We start from the raw sequence: 22,304 nt of genomic DNA, 5'->3' as shown, positions 1-22,304 counted from the left end.
TTTTTATTCATTGTACTCTAGTTACATATTTTCTGTGATGGAAAATGGGGACCCAGATTTTTTACACCCCTCCTCCCCCACATACAAATCATCTCGCTTCATTTCTTGAAAAAAGAAAAATTATATAGTCTTTTGATATTTATGTTATTCTCTAGGTAAATATTATTCACAGCTAAACCATGTAGTGTACTATATCCTTTCTTAAACAAGTTTCTTTTTCCCTAGTATTTAATAATTGCTTTGTCTTTTCCCTTGCTTATTTTTCTATGTATTTTCACTAGTTCATCCTAAGCTGTCCAAGAAAAATATAAATCCCTCTAGTGTGGGCAAATCAATTAGTTTCTTGTTTTTCTGCTACATACTAAGCTCCTGGGAATTTTTTTCACCTTTTCCTGTGTTGGATTCCTTGTTTCCTACATGTCATGTTTTCCTCTATCTTGGTTTAATCTATTATTTTGGAGGAGCACATCCTCCAGTAGGTTTCTGATAAAAATTGCAAGGGTGATAAAAATGTTGAGACCTTTCATACTGAAGATGTTTTTATTCACCATTTCATTTATTTGTTGGTGCTTTCCTTATCTGGATGTTTTCCTCCAATGTGTAGTAGTCATTGACTGCTCATAATTAAGACTGAGTAGAAGAGATTAGTTGTAGTGTGGGCTTTCCTGTCAGGTAGATAATAGGGCAGGACCTGACTTTTATGTTGGGGAACCCCGAACAGTCTATTTCTGTTGGTATTTTTTCTTGGTTTAGCAATTTTTCCATAGGAGGATTCTCCAGGTTCCCCTCTTTACAGGATATAGTCTGTCACCATTCTGGCAGATCAATAAGGGGAAGGCTCTAGGGCTCTTGTTTACCATGAGGAATTTCACTTAATCCCTCTCAACCTGCAGAATATCACCTGCCTCCCACCCCTCACTCTGCCTGGGGTCAACAAATCCAAAGAGAAAAACGTTGGTCTTCAGTGCTCTCATTAGAGTGAGGAGGGGTAGGTACCTGGTGGGAAGAGAACTCTTGTTCTGACTTTCAACCAATATTCATGGAGGTTTGCAGGAGACACAGTTGAGGTTGTATCCAACCAACCCTTCTTCAGAGAGGTTCTTCAAACTCTCATGAACTCTGTGAACTTAACAGGTTTCCTAATTTCTTTGAGCTTCAGGTTCTTCATCTGTAAAATGGAAACACCAGGCTTTGGTGTGAGGGTTAAATGGGGTCAATGAGCGTGAAGTGCCTGGCACAGTCTGCCCAGCATGAAGAGGGCACTCAATTCTTGGCAATACAATGGTCTTGGTGGTAGTCTCCTTAGCCTTCTTTCAATGAACAGAGAGGAACCCTTCCTACTATCCAGTGCTTTCCTACAGTCTCTCAAAAGGAAAGCCACCCTTACTTATGTTCTGCCAAAATGTTAATAGAATTTCAGGGGTATAAAAGCCTTTTCAACTTGTCGTCTACCCTACTCTCTTTCTGAGAGCCCACCCAATCCCTTAGAGACACCACCTCTATTCTGGCTCCCATCTCAATGGATTAACGTGCAAGATTGAGAACTGCATTGAAGTCCGTCTAAACCCAAATCTCCAGAGTAAAATTGAGCCCCTTTCTCCCCTATTGTACACATAATCCTTTCAGTCCCCTATGGCAATGCCCCAGGTCATCCTCCTACTCTTCCTGTCCTCCTTAACCCCCTGGCAAGAAAGAGGCAAAAGGGGCCTTCTTGCCTTCCGTGTGCTAGAGCCCCTTTCCCAGTGCAAAATTAAATTCCTCCTTCCCCCTCCTCACCTACTCTTTCTTGCTCTAGTCCTTCTCCCTGTTCTTCTCTCACTGCTCTCATTTGGGATCTTGACCACACTTTGTTAGAGGACAGCCTTTCTCTTTATCATTAAGGTCTTTTCCCTGAATTCTTAGAATGCTTTTCTTATTTGCTCTGGGGCCTCCAGCAGCTTTGCTAATTGGCTATAGCTCAGGGGATTGAAGAGGAACAGAAGAAACTGGGGAAGTTGGGGTTATCTTAAAGTTAAGAATTTAGAATGCTATTGGGCCAGAGAGCTGATACAGAATCTGATGAAAAGTAGCACCTATTCTGTTCAGCACTTTTCCCCAGTCTGATGCTTCAGGTTGCAAGACTCTAGTATGGAATTTTCCTGCTATGTTCCTGATTTAGACTTAATCATTGAAAATACATCTAATGAAATTTTTGAAGCAGATCTTATTAGCAAAATGTCATGGTCAAGTAAATGTTGGGACTAGACCTTTTTTGGGAATGGTGTAAATACATGGTCTTTTGGAGACTATGTGTGAATGACCGTAGACACAAGAATACAAGAACAGGCCTCACCTAATAATCCCTTACATTCTCGTTTCCTTTTTCAGTCACACACAGGCAGGAAAGCTGCACTCTGTCTTCTGTGGATTACCTTTTCTGAATGCAGACCTTAGTCTGTCCTTAAAATTCTCCCCAGCAAAGTAATAAAGCAAAGGGTTGAGGCAGCTGTTAGATGCTGCCAAGGCCAATGTGATGATCACAGCTTTATGCAGCGAGTCTCTGCATATACCCGCTTTCCACACAACCAGGTGGAAGGTTCTCAGTATGTGATAGGGCAGGAAGCACAGGAGGAAGATGATCAAGGTAATGATGATAGTAGTCAGTGCCTTCTTGTGAGCAACCCGCAGCCCCGATTCTGGGACCTCCACCTTTAACAGCGTGCGAATGATCAGCAGGTAACAGATGTTGAGCGTACAGAATGGCAGCAGGAAGCCTACCACCAAGGCGATGTGGTTCATGGTCTTCAGTTTAACAAGTTTATTGAATTTCAGATCTAAGCATGATGTGACATTACCCTCTTGCTCAGAACCATTGTTCAGAAGTGTTATTGAGGAAGCCATGATAAAGGTCCATATGATCCCACACAGAATCCAGGCAGTTCTGATGCTGGTGACATGGAGGAGCCGGAAAGGGTGAACAGTTGCCAGAAAGCGCATAACGCTCAGCACAGTCAGGAAATAAATGCTGCTGTACATGTTGACATATATGGAATAAGACATAATCCTGCAGGCTATGTCCCCAAATATCCAATTGGAGCCTCTCAGGTAATAGTCAGCCCTGAAGGGCAGTGTGGTTGTGAATAAGAGATCCGAAATGGCCAGGTTCAGCATGAAAACATTCACAGATGTGGACTTCTTATGAGGTTGCAGAAAAACATATATGGAAAAGCCGTTTCCCAAGGCTCCACAGACAAATATTATCAGGTATACAATAGGATAAAAATCCCTCTTGAAGTTTTCAATTGTGCAGTTCCTATGGCTATTGTTATTGCTGAAGTTGCCGTTGGGTTCCATTTCTGATGTGAAGATGGATGGAGGCAAGGACAAAAGTTTTCTCTCCATGCTGGATTAAAAAGAAATAGACACAAAGAGTTACTTCCTGCTCATTGCTTACATCATTCCAGGGTTTAATGGAAAAGGAGAAATACTAGCTTTTCTTTGAAACTTGCATCAAAAAATATCAGCTAAGTCTTTACTACGTGCTGTATTACATTTCATGATAAATTTCTAGAAGGCAGAATAAACATTAATGTATTTGATTGAAGCTGAAGCCTCAAACGTAGGGGGCTTTTGGCCTAGTGCTCATGTTGAAATGAGTGCCCTGTAACACTGCAGTCTAAATCTACTGGACAGCAGATTTCTGATCAAAATCTATGAAGGCAGAAGGAAGTGGCACAACATTTTTCAAGTGCTGAAAGAAAAGATGAACCGAGAGTCCTATATCTAACAAAAATATCCTTCAACTATGAAGGAATAATCAAGGTATTCTCAGATAACAGAAAACTAAGAGAATTTATTGCCAAAAAATCTACTTTAGAAATTCTCTAAACAGAAAGGAATCAATAAGTAAAGGATCCTTGGAACATCATAAAAGAAGAAAGAACACAAAGAAAAATATGGGTAAATGTAATAGACTTTTCTTCTCTTTTTGAGTCTAAGTAATGTTTGATGGTTGAAACAAAAACTATAACACTGTCTGATGTGGTTCTAAATGGATGTAGAGGAATTTTTAAAGATAATTATATAAATTGGGGAGGGTAAAGGGACATAAAGGTAGTAAGGTTTCCACACTTCACTTGAACTAGTAAAACAATGATGCCAATAGACTGTGGTAATGTGGGTATAATGTACCTAAAGTAGTTACTAAAAAGCTATACAAAGAGATACACTCAAAACCACTGAAGATAAATCAAAATAGAATTCTGAAAAATATTCAGATAACCAAAAGAAAGGCAGGAAAAAGTAGATAATACAAACAGAAAAATAAAAGAAACTGTAAGACTTGTCCCTAATACATAAATAAATAATTACATTAAATATATAAACAGTATAAACATACCAATTAAAAGACAGATTGGCAAACTAGAATACATATATTCACATGACTTACTTATATGTTGTCTATAAGACACTCACTTCAAATAACAATATTGGCAGTTTGAAAGTAAAAGAATAAAAAACACAAACATTAATCAAAGGAAATCAGGAGTGGCTATTAATATCAGATAAAGTAAACATCAGAACAAAGTAAATTACCAGAGACATGGGGGTATTATATAATAATAAAAGACTTTATTCACAAATCCATCAAGATGGCACAGTAGGTAAATGCTGTGCTTATCTCATCTCACCACCATATCAAAATTATAACAAAACTACAGAACAACCATCATTGAGAATTGCCTGAACTGAAGCCCTACAACTAAGGACATCAGAAGAAGCCACCTTGAGACTGGTAGGAGGGGCAGAGATGTGGAATGGGCTGGTCCCACACACGTGGGTGACCATTAAAAATCGGGATGAATATCTTGGCTGCAGAAGTCCCCTCCCCCTTGAGGAGCAAGGAGTCCTAGCCCCACACCAGACTCCCCAGCCCAGGATTCCAGGAGAGAAGTCCCCACAACTTCTGGCTATGAAAACTAGTGGAGATTGTGGCTGAGTGAAACAGAGGGCAGTTGAAGTTCTAAGCACTCCTCTTAAAGGGCACATGGACTTACTCACTGATGGACTCACTCACCCAGCATTGGGGCAGCAGCTCAAAAGTCACCAGGGACATACACAGAAGAACTGAATTGTCTGGCTAGAGGGGCAGCTTTCTCCTGGGTGGAGGAGCTGGCAGAAACCATTGTTTCTTCGTTGAGCCCTCCCCCTCATTCATGCAACTCATATCTGAGTCTCCATCAACCTAGCTAACTGTTCATTCGCCCTCATACCCAGGGACCTTGCTCAGTCCGACTTCCAGGCCTGCCCAAGCTGCTTCTAGTGGCTTTTCTGTATAAACAGCTGTTTATACAGCTGTTTGTCTTGGTTCATGCTGTGAACTGTCCTAAAAATATCTTGAAGTTTCACAAAACCCAAACAAGCAGAATCTGGCTTCAGCATGTACCAAACATGTGGGTGAACAGCCATAATCCCAGCAGTAGTGAGGCATCCCAAAGCCCAGAGCAAGTGGAGGCCATCTGCAGATTGCTTTGTAACTCATGCCAGGTGGCCCCAGGCAGGGCACTGACTGCAGCTGAACTTGGCCTGCAGTGAGACCCCCCCCCCCCTGCAGAAAGACTATGGGCTGGCACACCCAGTCGCCAGCTTTGGACCCAGACAAATCATCACCCAGCAGCCTCTGGGGATGACACACCCAAAGGCCATGTTTGGCAGGCACTAGAGCCCTGCTAAAGCAAATCCTGCTCCACAGGATCAGCCCCTGCACCCTAGCTCCTCCACTATAATCACAACAAGTCTTCACAACCAATCAGCCCAAGAATCAATCCTTCCCATTAATGTGCAAACAGCAACCAAGGCTCAATTACAACAGGAGGGCACACACAACCCACACAAGGGATACACCTGGAGTACCTGGTTTAGGTGACCAGGAAGACTGCACCACTGAGCCCCACAGCACACCTACTACATAAGACCACTACACTAAGACTGGGAAGCATAGCAGCCCTACCTAATACATAGAAACAAACACAGGGAGGCAGCCAAAATGGGGAGCCAAAGAAACATATCCCAAATGAAAGAACATAACAAAGCTCCTATGTTCTAGGAAAAGAACTATGCAAAATGGAGACAGCAATCTACCAAATGCAGAGTTCAAAACACTGGTTATAAGGATGCTCAGTGATGTCAGGGAGAACTTCAACAAAGAGATAGGAATTATAAAAATGGAGATAGAAAACATAAAAAAAAAGGAAGTCAGGAATAAAGACTACAATAACTGAAATGAAGAATATATTAAAGGGAATCAAGAGTGGATTAGGTGAAGCAGAGGATCGAGTCACTTGTTTAGAAGATAAAGTAGCAGAAAACACCCAATTAGAACACTAAAAAGAAAAAGAATAAAAAAAAAAAAAAAAAAATGAAGATAGTTTAAGGGGCCTCTGGGACAACATCAAGCATACCAACCTTCGCATTATAAGGGTACCAGAAGGAAAAGAGAAAGAGCAAGAAATTGAAAACCTATTTGAAGAAATAATGATGGAAAACTTCCCTAACCTGGTGAAAGAAATCGATATATAAGCTCAGGAAGTGCAGAGTCCCAAACAAGGTGAACCCAAAGAGGCCCACACCAAGACACATTATAATTAAAATGCCAAAGGTTAAAGGTAAAGAAAGACTCTTAAAAGCAGCAAGAGAAAAGCAGTTATTTACCTATAAGGGAGCTCCCATAAGACTGTCAGGTTGATTTATCAACAGAAACTTTGCAGGCCCGAAGGGATTGGCACAAAATATTCAAATTGATGAAAAGTAAGTACATACAACCAAGATTACTCTACTCAGAGAAGCTATCATTTAGAATCCAAGGACAAATAAAGAGCTTCCCAGACAAGAAAAAGCTAAAGGGGTTCATTACCACTGAACCAGGATTACAAGGAATCTTAGAGGGACTACTTTAAAAGAAAAATGACAAAAAGACCAAAAATATGAATAATAAAATGGCAATAACTACACATCTACCAACAATTACTTTCAATGTAAATAAATTAAATGCTCCAATCAAAAGATAGGGTGGCCAAATTGATAAGAAAATAAGATCCATACATATGCTGCCTACAAGAGGTTCACATCAGCTCAAAAGGCACTCACAGACTGAAAGTAAAGGAGTAGAAAAATATATTTCATGAAAATGGAAACAAATAAAAGCTGGCGTAGCAATACTTATACCAGACAAAACAGACTTTAAAACAAGGCTATAACACGAGACAAAGAAGGACCCAGTAATCCCACTTCTGGGTATTTATCCTCAAGAAACCTAAAACGCTACTTTGAGGGGATGTGTGCATCTATATGTTCATTGCAGCATTGTTTACAGTGGCCAAGAGGTGGAGGCAAGAAGGGAATGGATTCTTGCCATCTGCAGTAGCATCAATGGACCTGGAGGGTATTTTGCTGAGTGAAGTATGTCAGACAGAGAAAGACACATGCAATGTGATTTCGCTTATATGTGGAATCTAAAGAACAAAATAAACAAACCAAACAGAAACATACTCATAGATATTGAGAACATTTTGATGGTTGCCAGATGGGAGGGAAAAAGGGGATGGGTCAAAAAGGGGAAGGGATTAAGAAGTACAAATTGGTTGTTACACAGTAGTCATGGGGATGTAAGGTATAGCATAAGGAATATAATCAGTGATATTGTAATAACTATGTATGGTGTCAAATGGGCACTAGATACATTGGGGTGATAGATGGGAAGGGGTAGGAAGGCTGGGTGAAAAAGGTGAAGGGATTAAGAAGTACAAATTGGTAGTTACAAAATAGTCATGGGGATGTAAAGTAAAGCATAGGGAATACAGTCAATAACATGGTAATAACTATGTATAGTGCCAGGTGGGTACTAGATTAGTCAGGGAGATCACTTCTTAAATTATAAAATGTCTAACCATGATGATGTACACCTGAAATTAGTATAAAATAATATTGAATGTCAATTGTAAATGAAAAATTTAAAGGGGGAGAATGTGAAGGGGAATAAGAGGTTCGTATTTCCAGGTATGACTGTAAAACAAGTAAGTCATGTGATATAATGTACAGCACAGGGAATATAGTCAATATTGTGATAGTGTGGTCCAGTATCATATGGTTGCTGGACTTATGGTGATGACTTCTTTACATATATAAATGTTGAATAACTGTTGTGCATATCTGAAATTAACATAATATTGTATGTTAGCTATATTTTAATAAAAATCTTTTAAAAAAGAGTTTATCCACCAAGAAGACATACTAATTCTAAAAGTGTATGCAACAGAGTTACAAACTATGTGAAGCAAAAACTGATAGAACTGAAAGGAGAAATAGAAAAACCCACAATTATAGCAGTTGATAATTTCAAGACCCTCTCTCAACAGGGTCAAATGGACAAAATGGACAAATGGATAAAAACTCAGCAAGGATATAGAAAAAACTCAAAAACATCATAAACTAACAGGACCCAATTGACAGTTATAGGACATATCATCCAACAACAGCAGGATACACATTCTTTTTAAGTGTCCACAGAACATGTACCCAAATAAATCATATCTTGAACCTTAAAACAAATCTTGACAGATTTAAAAGAATTGAAATCAGAGTGTGCTCTATATCTATAATGGAGTCAAAGTAGAAATCAACAACAGAAAGGTAACAGAAAAGTCTCCAAACACTTTGAAACTAAAAACACACTTCTAAGTAATTCATGGCTCAAAGAGGAAGTTTCAAGGGAAACCAAATAATATATTGAACTGAATGAAAATGAAAATACAACATATCAAAGGGATATAGCGAAAGGGATGTAGCAAAAGCAGTGCTGATAGGGAACTGTATAACACTAATTATATACATTACAAAAGAAAAACTCTTAAATCAATCATCTAAGTTCCCATATCAAGAAGCTAAAAAAACACAAACAAACAAAAAAGAACAAGTGAAATAAACCCAAAACAAGAAAAAGGAAGGAAATAATACAGATAAGAGCAGAAATCAAGGAAATTGTAAACAGAAAAAAAAAAAGGAGAAAAATCAATGAAACTTAGAACTAGTTCTCCAAAAAAAATCAATACAATTGACAAGCTAGAGCAAGATGGACAAAAGAAAAGACAGAGCAGACACAAATTACTGTTACCAGGAATGAAACAAGACATCATTATGGACACTGCAGACATCAAAAGGATAATAAGGGGATACTATGAATACTTCACAAACATAAACTTGACAACTGCAATGAAATGGATTAAAATTACAAACTATCCCAACTCACCAAGTATGAAACAGATAATCTGAACTATTAAGAAAAATAATTTATTTTTCAAATTTTTATTAAATGTATTGGGATGATATTGGTTATATAGGTGTCAAGTATATAAAATTATATAGGTGTCAAGTATATAATTCTATAATACATCATCTATATATTTCATTGCGTGTTCACCACCCACAGTCAGTTCTCCTTCTATCACCAAAACTCAATAAAGAAATCTCCAGATCCAGGTGGTTTCACTGGAGAATTCTACCAAATATTTAAATAAGAATTAACACCAATTCCATACAATATCATCCAGAATACACAAAAGGAGAATACACATCCCATTTATTTTGTGCAGTATTAACCTGATATCAAAACCAAAGATAATATAAAACAAACAAACAAATCCTCAAAAGAATACAGACCAATATTACTTATGAAAATAGATGTAAAATCTCTTAGCAAAGTATTAGCAAGTAGAATTTAGCAATATACAAAAAGAATTTTACACCATTACCAAGTAGGATTTATTCCATGAATTCAAGGCTGGTTCAATATTTTTAAAACAGTCAATGTAATTCATGTAAACAGGTGAAGGAAAAAAATCACATGATCATATGAATCGATGCAAACAAAACATTTGCCAAAATCCAATAGCTATGCATGATCAAAACTCTCAGAAACAGAGGAACAGAGGGCAGTTCCTCAACATGATAAAGATTATCTCAAAAAATCGATAGCTACCATACTTAATTGTGAAAAACGGAATGCCTTCTCCCTAAAATTGGGAACAATACAAGAATGTCCACTCTCACTGCTCTTATTCAACATAGTGCTATAAGTTTTAGCCAGTGAAATAAGGCAAGAAAGGAAATAAACATTATACAGATTAAAAGGAAAAAAGTAAAACACTTCCCACTTGCAGATGATTTGATTGTTTATATAAACACTCACAATTAATCTACACAAAAAAATTGTAGAAGTAACAAGTGAATTCAGCAATGCTACAGGATGTAAGATAAACATACAAAAATCAATTTTGTTTGTAAATACTAGTAATGAACATATGGACACACTAAAACTAAAAATACAGTTTCATTTGCAATCATTCAAAAGTAAAATGAGACACTTATGTGTAAATCTAACAACACATTACAAGATTTGTATGCTGAAAACTACAAAATGCTGATGAAAAAAATCAAACTTCTAAATAAATGGAGATACATACCATGTCCGTGAATTTGAAGGTCAACAGAATAAAGATGTCAATCCCCCTCAATATGATACACAGGATTAAAGCAATTCCTAATAAAACCCTTTTAAGACTTTTTTGTATCTATAGACAAAATTTTTCTAAACTTTATGTAGAAAGGCCAAAGAACTAGAACATTTAAAAAAAGGAGAACATGGGGAAAAAAATCCATCTACCCAATTTCAAGACTTATTTTACAGCTAAAGTTATGAAGATTGTGTGGTAATAAAAGGATAGACACAAATCAATGGAACAAAATAGAGAACCTAGAAACAGATTCACACAAATATGCCTAACTAATTTCAACAAAGGTGCAGAAGTGATTCAACAGAGAAAAGAAAAACTGGAAACAAGTCAGATGTCCTTCAATGATTAAATAGCTGTGGTAAAAAATGCATACCATGGATACGCACTACTCAGCAATGGAAAGGAATGAAAAGGAGTGAACTATCGATACCTGCAATAACTTGGAAAAATCTCCCAGGAATTATGCTATGCGAAAATAAAAAGCCAATCTCAAAAGATTATATAAAGTAGAATACCATTTATATAAAATCTTTAAAATGACAAAATTATAGAAATGAACACAGATTAGTAGTTACCAGGAATTAAGGTCATGGGGATGGGAGGGAAGGGGATATGGCTATAAAAGAGCAATTTGAGGAATCCTTGTGATAGAAATGTTCTGTGTCATAACTATATCAATATCAGTAACTGGTTGTGACATTATCCTATAGCTTTGCAAGAGGTTACTACTGGGAAAAGAGTACAAACAAGTGATTTCTCTATTATTTTTTATAACTATGAGAAGTTATAATTATCTCAAAATGAAAATTTTAATTAAGAAAAAGTTAAATGTGGTTTGATCAGGATACCCTAAGACGACTGCAGAATTCCATCTGGAAAGAACTGCTCAGTAGTTCTTGTGTTTACAGCCTGTTTGTTGTTGTTGTGAAAGATCCCCTTCCCCCCACACAGCATTCTTCTCTAACCTCTGCACACTGTATGCCTGGAGAGGTCATCCCAAGGAAAATGGAAGAAGGCTCTCAGGAGCCTTTTTGGAATTAATAATAAAGCCACCTTGTTCACTATCAGGTGTGTTTCTGGTGGGCTTTGGCTGAAGGACACTGACAACTTGGAGTTTCACTGAGACTCCTGGGAAGTCCTTCCTGCCTTGAACAAGTACCTCATCTCAGTAATAGTGTGCACATCTGTGACCCCTGCTCGTGGCTGGAAATAAGTTCACACTGCATTGAGCTCTGATATTTTGTTGAGAACCTTCAGCAGTATGTATTTTGTTTTCCAAGGAATAAATCTTCTGAGACATTTTAGTTACTGATCAGATTTGTAAATCTGGTAAATTGTAATAATTGTTTTCTAGCCTTCTAACACCGTTCTATAGCCTGTCTATGGGCTTGAGTATTGTTTGTCTACCAGAGGAAAAGTCTATAAGGAAAAAACAAGCAAAGGTCCCAGCAGTCCATCTTCTAGCTGCCCCCAGGGCTGAGTTCAGAAGGCGTGGCATTCCTTGGACATAGTTTGTCCTTTGGATAAACTTTGTCAGGTCATTTCAAAACTTAAGACTTCCTCTGTCTTAACTCTGTGACCCTGAGAACTGTTTTCTTTAGTTTTTTAAGCACTAATTGGAGACAACTGACCATTACCCAAATTCCGGAGACAGAAATTCATAAAAATACCATCCTTTCATTACTGCAGTTCTCATGGAGCCTATTCAACCTAGAATTGCACCTCTTCCGGGCCCAAGAACTGTTTCCTTCAGCTTTTCTCCCTGTTAACACAAACATGTGTGCTTATCTCTACAACTGGCACAATTTCACCAGGGACAATTTGGAATTGCAATAGCCACTTTGGGGAACTTTGACATAAGACTGTTTACTTGAGAGGCACTTTAGAAACAATAAGAGAAACTTCAAGAGAAGATTGTATGTCTAAAAGAGATTCTTTTGTTTAATGTTGGCAATAACTCCCTCCTTTGCTTCCATACTTTGGGGATTAATAAGTGCTGGCTTTTTAATCAGAGTTACTGATAAAATTGTGAAGAACTTAAACTAATTTTAATGTCGCTCTTTTTTGTGTGTGTATTTCAAAATCTATTTTCTATATATAAACTTTATTTCCTTTCTTTTCAGAGGGAACATAATTATCTTTTTTCAGTGTTAATGTCATATTCATATGAAGCAGACTCCCTTCTCATTTTTTTTCAATTCCTCTTCCTCTCTTTTCCCGTTAACAAATTAATGATTACCTGATCAAAAAGTCATTCACTTTTTATGTGCACATTCAAGAAATATATAGTCCAGAAAAACAGTCAAAATGTCCAAATAAAGTAAGGAAAAGTTATTAAAATATGTTTCAGTTTGTGAACACTAAAAGTATATTTACATAATGGGTTTTATTATTACGGTTGTGAGAAAAGAAGGGCATTATCTTCAAGTTAAAAGAAGATAATGTTTTTGGCATGATTTAGTTTTTAAAAATATGTTAGTTTTATATATAAAACTAGTGTTAACACAATATTTTGGTTTGTACAGGCCAGGGTTAATATTTTTTTTATTAAACTGAATTTTCTACATTGTTTTTATGAGATAAGCAAGATCCCACTATTTCCATACTTTGTTTAAAATTTAAAATTATACATATAAAATTGTATTCAACTGAAATGAGTGATAATAATGTATGTCTTTTTAAAAGTTTAATTTTATAAAATTCTTACATTGCTGTAAATCATAAGGATTTAATGTATTAACCAAAATTATAATTTCCTGATCCTTAACTAACTTTGAGACTTTTGACAGGTGGTTAATTAATAAATCTTTGGATGCCTAAACAATTTCTAAATAAGAAACATACAAAATACTGGTTACCTTATTTGTCAGAATGGCAACAGATGAATAAAATATGCAAATTGTTTTAATTGAATGAAATAAATGCTAGTAGACAGGAAAAAATCTAAATAATTCTTTATTTTATCTCCTCTAACATTTTTTATAGCTCAAGAAAAGGAAAATTACTTTGATTGAAGACAATAATTAAAATAAATGATTAAAATAGAGAAATACAAATCTGTATATAAGACAGTGAATATGATTTTCTATTTGTTTATTAGGAAAGCTGAAACAGTATATTCAGAGGGTAAATTTAATATGATATACACAATATTTTATTTAGCAGATTGAATTTTAAAGCTATAATTAAACACTTTAAATTTATTATTTATATATTTGCATATTTTGAATGCCTAAATAGATACATATTAATGTAAAGTGCATATTAATAAATCTTTTACTGTGAATTGTTACATGAATAATGTACAAAAGAGTGAAATTAGAATTTGGGTCTTCTTAATATAAAATAATTAGGTTCTTTTATGCTCACATTAGTAAAGATTTCTTTTTTGTCAATAAAATATTCAGCTAACTTGTTTCTGATATACTTTTAAATCATTTAAAAAAGATTCCTTACTTTAAAAAAATTAAGTTCCTAAGTATAACAATATAAGTATTGTTAATTGCTGAGCATTTTTACAATGTTACCTATAATTATTTCTTGACTCTAGATACTTAAAACTTATATCTTGTCTCCTCAAATAACTATTCTTGATTCTTCCTTTCTTAAATCCAGGTCCCAAATTCAGAATGAAGCTATTAATATGTCTTTTGTTCCTAAACTACCTTTGGGTTACTACAATGGCCAATAGGTAACAAAAGTTTTGTTCCTTCATCCTATGAAAGGAAGGACAATAGGAATAATTAGATTTCTAAAAATATTTTGAATTTTTATTAATTTAAAACCATTATGAGAATGGGTTTGTTTATCAAACTTAGTAATCAAAACTGATAAATTACAAAAAGGATGATTTTGCTAAGTTAATTATACTTAAGTAAAACATGCTAATATAAATATCTTTCAAGGATTACATACTTTCTAAGTTAAAAGCAGCATGCTCATGTTTAAATACAAAGATTGCTATAATAAACAAGTATCAAAAGAGTTATTTTCAGGATTGTAAATTCACAAACCCTTTTTCCTTTTCTGCCATGACAAGTCTGAACAAGCACTAGGGGTTCAATTACATGGGACCCATCAGAGACCGTTTATTTCAGTCTTTCATTACATGCAGGAGCCACTCATAACCATCTTGTTTAAGAGCTGTAATAGCTGCGGCAAGGCTTGTAGAAGCCTTAAATCAACTTAGTCAACTTAGTTCTAGGGTCTCCACTAAACTTAATAGTTTCTCTGCTGCACAGATGATTTTCATTGACAGAAATAACTCAGGACTTTTCAGCTAATTACCTAACCTATGCAATTTTGCTGGTTTCCCTTCAGACATCACCATTCATTGCTGTAACACTCTAAACTGAGCTACCCTTCTTCCCTTCTCTGTAGAAAAACACACTCATGATACCTTGCATGGACCTTCTAGATTCTCCCTTGGATAGCCTTAATTTAATTTTGTTTGTTGGTTGGTTCATACTTAAAAAGAAAAACTGAAAATTGTCAAGCAGGCTATGCTATCACCGACTTGAATTTACCCTTGAATTTAGCCTGAAATAAATTCAGATGGCTAAATGAATTACCTTTACCCAGACTTGCCAGTTGTCAAAATGATAAAAGGGCAAGCATTCACACTGACATATGGCATGTAATTTTGGATTCATCCATGAATTCAAAATGCTTCAGAAACTGCAATTTCCTGTCACTACAAGAACCCCTACAAAATGGATGATGAATGATAGAACCTTGAGATGCTTTACTATTACCTAAAGAGAGAGCCATATTATAAGTAGAGTTTAGCTAGGCTGCTTCATGACATTACCTACAATAGCAGGGATCAACTGGCAATGATATTAAACCAACAGTGGTGGGGTAACTTTAAGATTGTTGCTAAAGGATGTCTCGATGCTTGCCCTACCCTCCATCAACACAATGCTAGCGAGACTGCAGGTAGGACATGGACCACAGCCTTAAGGCTCCTTTGAACATCTCTAAAAGGTCTATGAATGTGTTCTGGTTATTGCTGATTCTCAGAGTATGTTAAAAGCTTTTCCTTGCTAAAGAGCGCTGGCCGTAGTAGTAGGGGAAAAAAATCACTTCATTTTGTAATCCCAACTTGTCTCTCCAGTAAAAAAGACACGCATTTCACTGATACAGTCAATAAAGAACTGTAAGCATTTCCCTTTTATTTAGAAACATCTCTGTCCTTATCCACAAACAAGAAAGTAACAAGAACTGATGGAATCTACAACACTCAAGCATCTAATATCTCAAGTATTTCTATTGATGGCAGGTAATAAGAGCAATCTCCTCTAGGACCCACAAATTATCTCCTTCTGAGTAAATAACAGGTTGTCTTATGCATGTGGGAATTATTTCAAATTTTTGATCCTACCTTATTGCAATCTAATGTGATATCTGCAGGAGAGTTGCATTTCCAAAATATCCTCCAAAATGGCCTCGGTGTGATGTGAAACCTAGATATTTGATATTCTGGAAAAGACATCAGAGAATAACTTCTCTTGAACCTTGATGGAAAGGACCTCATTGGTACTTTTAACAACTGGCACAGCATTAAGACTCCAATCTTTTAATCTTTGGATTCATGTTTCCCAACTAAAAAGACATACTACTTCCTGTCAACTACTGGAAGTTCATGCCTTTGAAAGACCTCAAACTGAAGATTTTTAGAAATTCTCCGGAAGCTGTTGATTTACAGATGTGCACAGCTTCTGCCCAAAACAGCAGAGAAAACTACTGACTGCAGAGGCAGACAGCTTTCCCACACGACAGTACAAAATTAATTTTCTGGTTCTTTAGCACCCTTTTTCTTTCCCTTCACTACTCATCTTGTCCATCACTGTACTTTCACTCCCTCTATTAAGTAAAATGATCTCCCTTCTCTTTATCCTGTGACCCATTATGGTCTTCTGCCACTTAAGAAAAAAATATATCTTTTGTGGTTTTCTCAGACCATAGCTACTGTTCTGAAGTCAACTGATTGCTGACAAAATTTAATAACTAAAAAAAAGAAGAAAAACCACTTCAAACGGTAAATTTTCTTCTACATATCCTTTCTGATATTTAAGTTTCCCTTGTATAATTAATCCCAAATTTCAGTCTTTTAAAAATTTTACAGTGATCCCCCATCAGCAAAATACTTCTGCTGAGGTCTTCACCAGAAGACCTAAGCCGTTAGGAGAGGGAATAAAGGTGGGGCCTGTCTTAGATTAAAAATAGTTTCTTTGTTTTCTTCAGAAGCATTCCAGCCTGCTTTGCAGGACATGTTTGACTCCCCCAAGGAATCTGTCCACCTCAAGTGGCCCCCCCACTCATGCAACCCCTACAGAGGCTCAAATAAAGAGAAGGCCTGTTGTGATCAATTATTCTTAAATTCCCAATACCAACACAGTCCTTGCCTCACTTGGATACTTCTTATTTATTTGGGCACCATTTTTACACCCACCTGCCACACGCTAACTTAGCCTGTATATTCAGGATAATTGTTAGAGAATTTCAAAGGTTTGAATTATCACTCCCTCCAGCGAATCCTGTTTTCCTAAAAAGAAGACACAGAAACCTTTGAAAAAGGTAAGCACAGGCTAACTGAGAGAACTCTTGGGAAGAATAACTAACTCCCATGCATGCAGACTGTCATGCTGGAGACCCTGCTCGCTCCGCCATTTGTCGTGCGGGGGCGGCCTGCGGGGTCTCTGGTCCTGCTCCCCACATAAGAATGCAGGATGTGGCTAGGCCAAAAAGAAACACCCACAGAGCCATAGGTAGGGGAGTCATACCACTATGGTCTCACTGGAGGCTCACACAACACGCAACCTGCCGTCCGCTTCTCTGCCTGCCAACCGATGGACTCACTAACCAACGCAGCCACAGCAGTTATATCAGTGGCCAATTGGCTAACTGGTTACAGCTGATGGCCAACTAGCCACAGCTGATGGCCATCTACTACCCGAGCCAGCACCTTTCCACGTGAGGCTGAGATCCTGGAAACTGCTCTCTGGGACTCTGTCCCCACACAGACTGTGCAAGCAACTACTACCAGAGCTGAGAAAGCAATGAGAAAGGACTATCCAAAACTTGTCTCCGACCCTGGCAAAAATCACAAAGTATACAACTTCTCTGGAAGCTGACAATATTCTCTCCATGATCAAACTCTAGCCAGGCTCCTGTGAGCCCTCTTCCCAACTAGGTTTCCACCTGGGCCTAATAAAACACTAACATAGTTCTTAATGGCTCAAGTCCACATCTCTAGGATGACCCTAACCTCCCCTTTTTAATATAGCCTGAGATAACTCAAGGCTGTCAAAAGAATTTACTCTTTGTTTGAACCAACACCTGAAGAAAGGGCCCCTGTCTTCCAGCCTCTGTAAGAAGGTAGGAGGCTAACCCTCTGTAAGTGCCAGTTAGCAAACCCAGATGCATTTCATACAGACCAAGCTTCCCTTCCAACTTTTTGGAATTTTCTACTGAGCACCTTTTCACCCCCTCTTTCTCCCTTGAAAATGTCCTGTTACCTCCATAAAAATTGAAGTTGAGTTCAGTTCATGTTGGATTCTTTTCTCTATTGCAATAGTATATTATTGATTAAAGTCTGTCCTTCTCACTTTAACTAGTGTCTGGCTTTATCTATGATAAAGCCCAGATTTAAATGTAAATTTATTAGGCACAGTTGTCATGCATAATGACATAATCCTTAATTTCTTCTTAGCTAGCCAAACAGAAATATATGCTGAAGTAAGCACTTCTTATAGAACCTGTACGAATACTACAGAACAGCTCGCAACCGGGGTGGGGGTGGGGGAAACTTCCTTGATGTCTAGAAAGAAACAGGTAAATTTTGGGGGACATCTTTTCATTGTTTGGGTGTGATAGTCTAGGTACCTGTTTTTCAGAGTCTGTTATGAGAACTAATAATCATTTTTGATCCTGGAAATTCCTGCTTCCTTGAATCTCACCCCAAAATTACTTAACACAAGCACAAATCCTCTAATAATTCCTAATATCTTCGTTCTGAGATATCCCAGTTTCCCAAGGTGTGCATCCTCCCTTGGTACAACAAATCAATAAACCCAACTTTGTTCAAATACAGGCATGTTTCTAACGGATGTGGACTAGAAGACACTGTGAGAATCCACACAATAATCTAAAGAATAAAAGGGGTATGGTGAAACATTAGTTACATTAACCTACCCAAAGAGATGGTTCATAAATATATTTCTGATGCAGTATGGATGCTTTTCAATTCTCCTTCAGAGATCTATGTGAAGATGTAACTCAGAAAACATGGTTGGCTTGTAAACGATGTCAAAAAAAGAAAAGAAAAGCTTTCTTTCTTTAATTCAGCGTTTCCCAAAGTGTCTTCCATAGAATGAGTTCCATAAGATGTCTTCTGTAAAAGAAAAGACTTCCATGTTCAAATCAGCCTGAGAAACACAGGAAGTTCTATTATCCCTCCCTTGGAGATTTATAATGCACGTTAAAGGCTCCATTAGGGATTCTGCAGGGAAAAAGAAAGGCTGATTTATACATAGGATGCCTCCCTTTTTTGACCCTAAAAACTTCTTTTGCACATTAACACATTCTACTATCCCACAGGATTAATGTTCTACACAACCTTACTTGGGAAATGCTGATGTCATTATATAATCCATTGGGAAGATGATTTTGATAGAGGAGAAAGAAAACCCCTACTTAATGGGTCAGATCAACAAGCAAGTGTTCAAGTGTTTGGAGTCAGGGAGTTCTAAGCACTTACTTTTGGGTGAATTTGCATTTTTGAGCACCCATTACTTCATTAGTGAAATGGAGACTGTATTAATTTCCTAGGCCTGCCTTAGAGAGTACTACAATTTGAGTGGCTTAAAACAACAGAAATTTATTCTCTCACAGTTCTGGAGGCTAGAAGTCTGAAATCAAGGTGTTAGAAGGGGCATGCTTCCTTCAAAGGCCCTAGGGAAGAATTTTCTTCTTGCCTCTTCTAACTTCTGGTGGTTACCAGCAATCTTCGTATTCCTTGGCTTGTGGAGGCATCACTCTAGTCTTGACTCTATCACATGGTGTTTTCCTTCTGTGTCTTCACATTGTCTTCCCAATATGTATTCAGTGTCACAGTGTCTTCTCTTCTTAAAAGAATACCAGTTATTCAGCTTAGGGCTCATCTTAATCCAGTGTGACCTCCTCTTAACTAATTACATCTGCCAAGATGCTATTTCCAAATAAGGTCACATTCACCTTATTAGTTACCTGGGGTTAGGACTTGGATGTATCTTTTTGGGGAACATAATTCAACCCACAACAGGGACATACAACACCTATGCACTGAGTTGTACGGATTAAATGAGAGAGAGAGAGAGAGAGAGTATGTGTGTGTTTCACAAGAGTACGTGGTACTGGGTAAGGGTCCCCTAGCTGCTTCACTCTCACGAATGAATGTAGGGATGCTCTAGCTTCAGCATCCATCATTCCACTGTCCATGGGGATGAGTTGATGACAATTCTCTCATTCATATGAAGTGTACAAAGTAGATTCCTCTTTGTATTTGTTGGAAAGCATACTCTGCAGAAGCATACTCTCAGGTTATTCTGATGTGTTTATGATGAAAATCTCTCAAGAGAACTCCACTCCTTGGTCTGAGTCTATCCCTACCAGGGAAGCTTCTGATAACTCATCTTCTTAATCTCTGGAAGAGTGGACTGTGGATTGTGAACTGGAAGATTCCAACAAAGGGAAAGTAGAATCCCCCATTATAAAAGTACATATCAGAATTCTGGGTTGAAAATTCATCCCGTGTGAGTTTGGTTTGTGTAAATTGATTTCTTGAGGCCTATGAGCTGACTGACAAGATGAAATACCTCCTGTGCAGAACTGAGGGCCACATCCTATTTCTGAGATGGCCCCAGGACTTAGTGCTGACTATAAGGATCTGTCTTTTTGATCTGTCTCAACAGTAAATCTGAGGTTTCTAGCTTGGGTTATAGGAAGCATGGTGAGGCCATTAGTTGGGATGAAGAGCACAGAACTCAGAAGACAGCTCAAGGCTGCAGATACAGTTCAGGGAGATGGTCACGAAGAGATTGGAAGCCTGTAGGCCTGACTTGGGAAAGGGAAGATAGCAAAATAAGAGGCTTGGAGATAATGTTTTAACCAGTTTGATAGAGAGCTAAAGTTTCTATTCGTTGGCCAAGCGAGGACAGAAGGATCAAACCCCAAATCAGGAAGTATAGTGTTGAAGAGCTGGACATCAGACAGACAGCATGCACAAACCAGGTCCATGAAGCAAACATGGAGTTAGATCAGATGTCACGATTACGGGTCAGCTCTGGATGGGAAGAACACTGGAATCAGGGTTAACACCCAGAGCCTAGGGGATAGGAGACAAGGCAAGGAAACTAAGACTGGTATGTGACCAGCCAGAGGAATTTTCATGGAAGTGTTCCATTACAAACTGGTTTTTTGTAAAGGACAGAGACCTGTCCCTATGGCCATATAGAAACTCTTTAGTTTGAAAGATCCTGACTTTGGAGCCAGGATTCTGATAGCATCTTAAGGAAAACCTATATCTAAGAGGACAGGGAAGGGTCTGAGTTAGTACAAATAGACTTGAAAGCAATCAAGTCCTTAAACTTTTTGACCGTGATGAGCACCAATCCTCCCATCTCAAGACCAACAGGGCTTGTGAATTACAACGAGAAGGGCAGCCTAGGATGTGGCAAGCCTTCAGGGACACTGCCAGCTACAGATGCTGGGGCAAAGTCCCTTATCATAGGCAGAGCATGGACTCTAGCAGACAAGAAGCCAGCAAAGAGAGAAGGTAACAGGTGGTCCATCAGGGAGTTGAGGAGTGTGAGGAGGAACAAAAATAGACCCTAACAACAGGGACTCCTTGAGCAACTGGGGAGGAAGGCAGACCTCATCGGGGAGGTCAGTCTGCAGGAAACAAGACCCTTTGCTGCCAAGCCACAGTGCAAGAAGAGGACTTTGGACCTGAGAGGAGGCCTGGCCAGTTCAAGCAGGCCCTGCCTCCTAGAGGGCCCAAGTGCTGGAAAAATCCTTGGACACAGAGACTCAGACCCGGGGTGCCAAGATATGGGTCCATTTACCCCAGTGAGGCAAGGATTGAACCTCAGGAATAAGATATGTGTCCAATTTTAGAATCAAGGCACAAGATCAGGGTCAAATCAACCCCAAAGGTAACACTACGTCCCAGAGTTACTTCAGTTCCTCTACCTGAGACTGGGATTGGTTCTGGGCCCCATAAGGGGCTGCAGGGTAGTGGGAAGGGTTGATGACTATCAAACAGGTTGCAAGGAGAGGCTGGGGCTTTGATTCCAAACAACACCTCCAAGACCATCTTAATCCCTGGAAAGCTAAAGAAAGAAAACATACAAACACCCTCTCTGGAAGCCTCATTTAGCTAATAGCCACAGACTAAAAGCAGGACCAGCTCAGATACAAAATTCCATTTAGCTCAATATTTTCTCTTGAGAACCTTTAAAACATTTGGATTGTTCCTTCCTGCTAATATAAAATACATTTGACTACACCCCATTGTAATCTTTCACTAAACTGTAAAAAAAAAAAAAAAAAAAAAAAAAAAAGAAAAGACAGAAAGAAAAGAAAAGAAAAAGAAAAAAATTCCCTGCTGGATGTGGCTGTAAAAACCAGCCAGACCAATTAAATATGTGAAAGGAAGGTGAGAAATATATGAACAGGTAAATTCAAGGGAAATTGGGAAATCAATTGACAGCATAA

The 22,304-nt window shown here is 37.9% G+C and overlaps 1 protein-coding gene across 2 annotated transcripts in view; it reads right to left on the bottom strand.

Annotated features, from left to right (window-relative positions):
* Nucleotides 1-437: 437 nt before the first annotated feature.
* The window catches only part of CYSLTR2 (cysteinyl leukotriene receptor 2), a 34,984-nt gene continuing 13,117 nt past the window's right edge, over nt 438-22,304 (bottom strand). Inside the window, exons 3-5 of one of the 2 annotated variants that reach the window (XM_019748035.3) lie at nt 18,744-18,942; nt 2,333-3,382; nt 438-1,168 (exon numbers count right to left, since the gene is read on the bottom strand). In XM_019748035.3, coding sequence (XP_019603594.2) covers nt 2,368-3,382; nt 18,744-18,760 — 1,032 coding nt within the window. In that variant the 5' untranslated portion in view covers nt 18,761-18,942 and the 3' untranslated portion in view covers nt 438-1,168; nt 2,333-2,367. Of the gene's footprint in view, nt 3,383-18,743; nt 18,943-22,304 lie in introns of both variants that reach the window. The other variant, XM_074329944.2, reaches the window with a different exon arrangement.

The sequence above is a fragment of the Rhinolophus sinicus genome, chromosome 16, assembly GCF_057876585.1.
Source record: "Rhinolophus sinicus isolate RSI-liver-muscle chromosome 16, RSI-T2T, whole genome shotgun sequence".
Lineage (NCBI taxonomy): Eukaryota > Metazoa > Chordata > Mammalia > Chiroptera > Rhinolophidae > Rhinolophus > Rhinolophus sinicus.
This window is presented reverse-complemented; position numbering and strand designations above follow the sequence as displayed.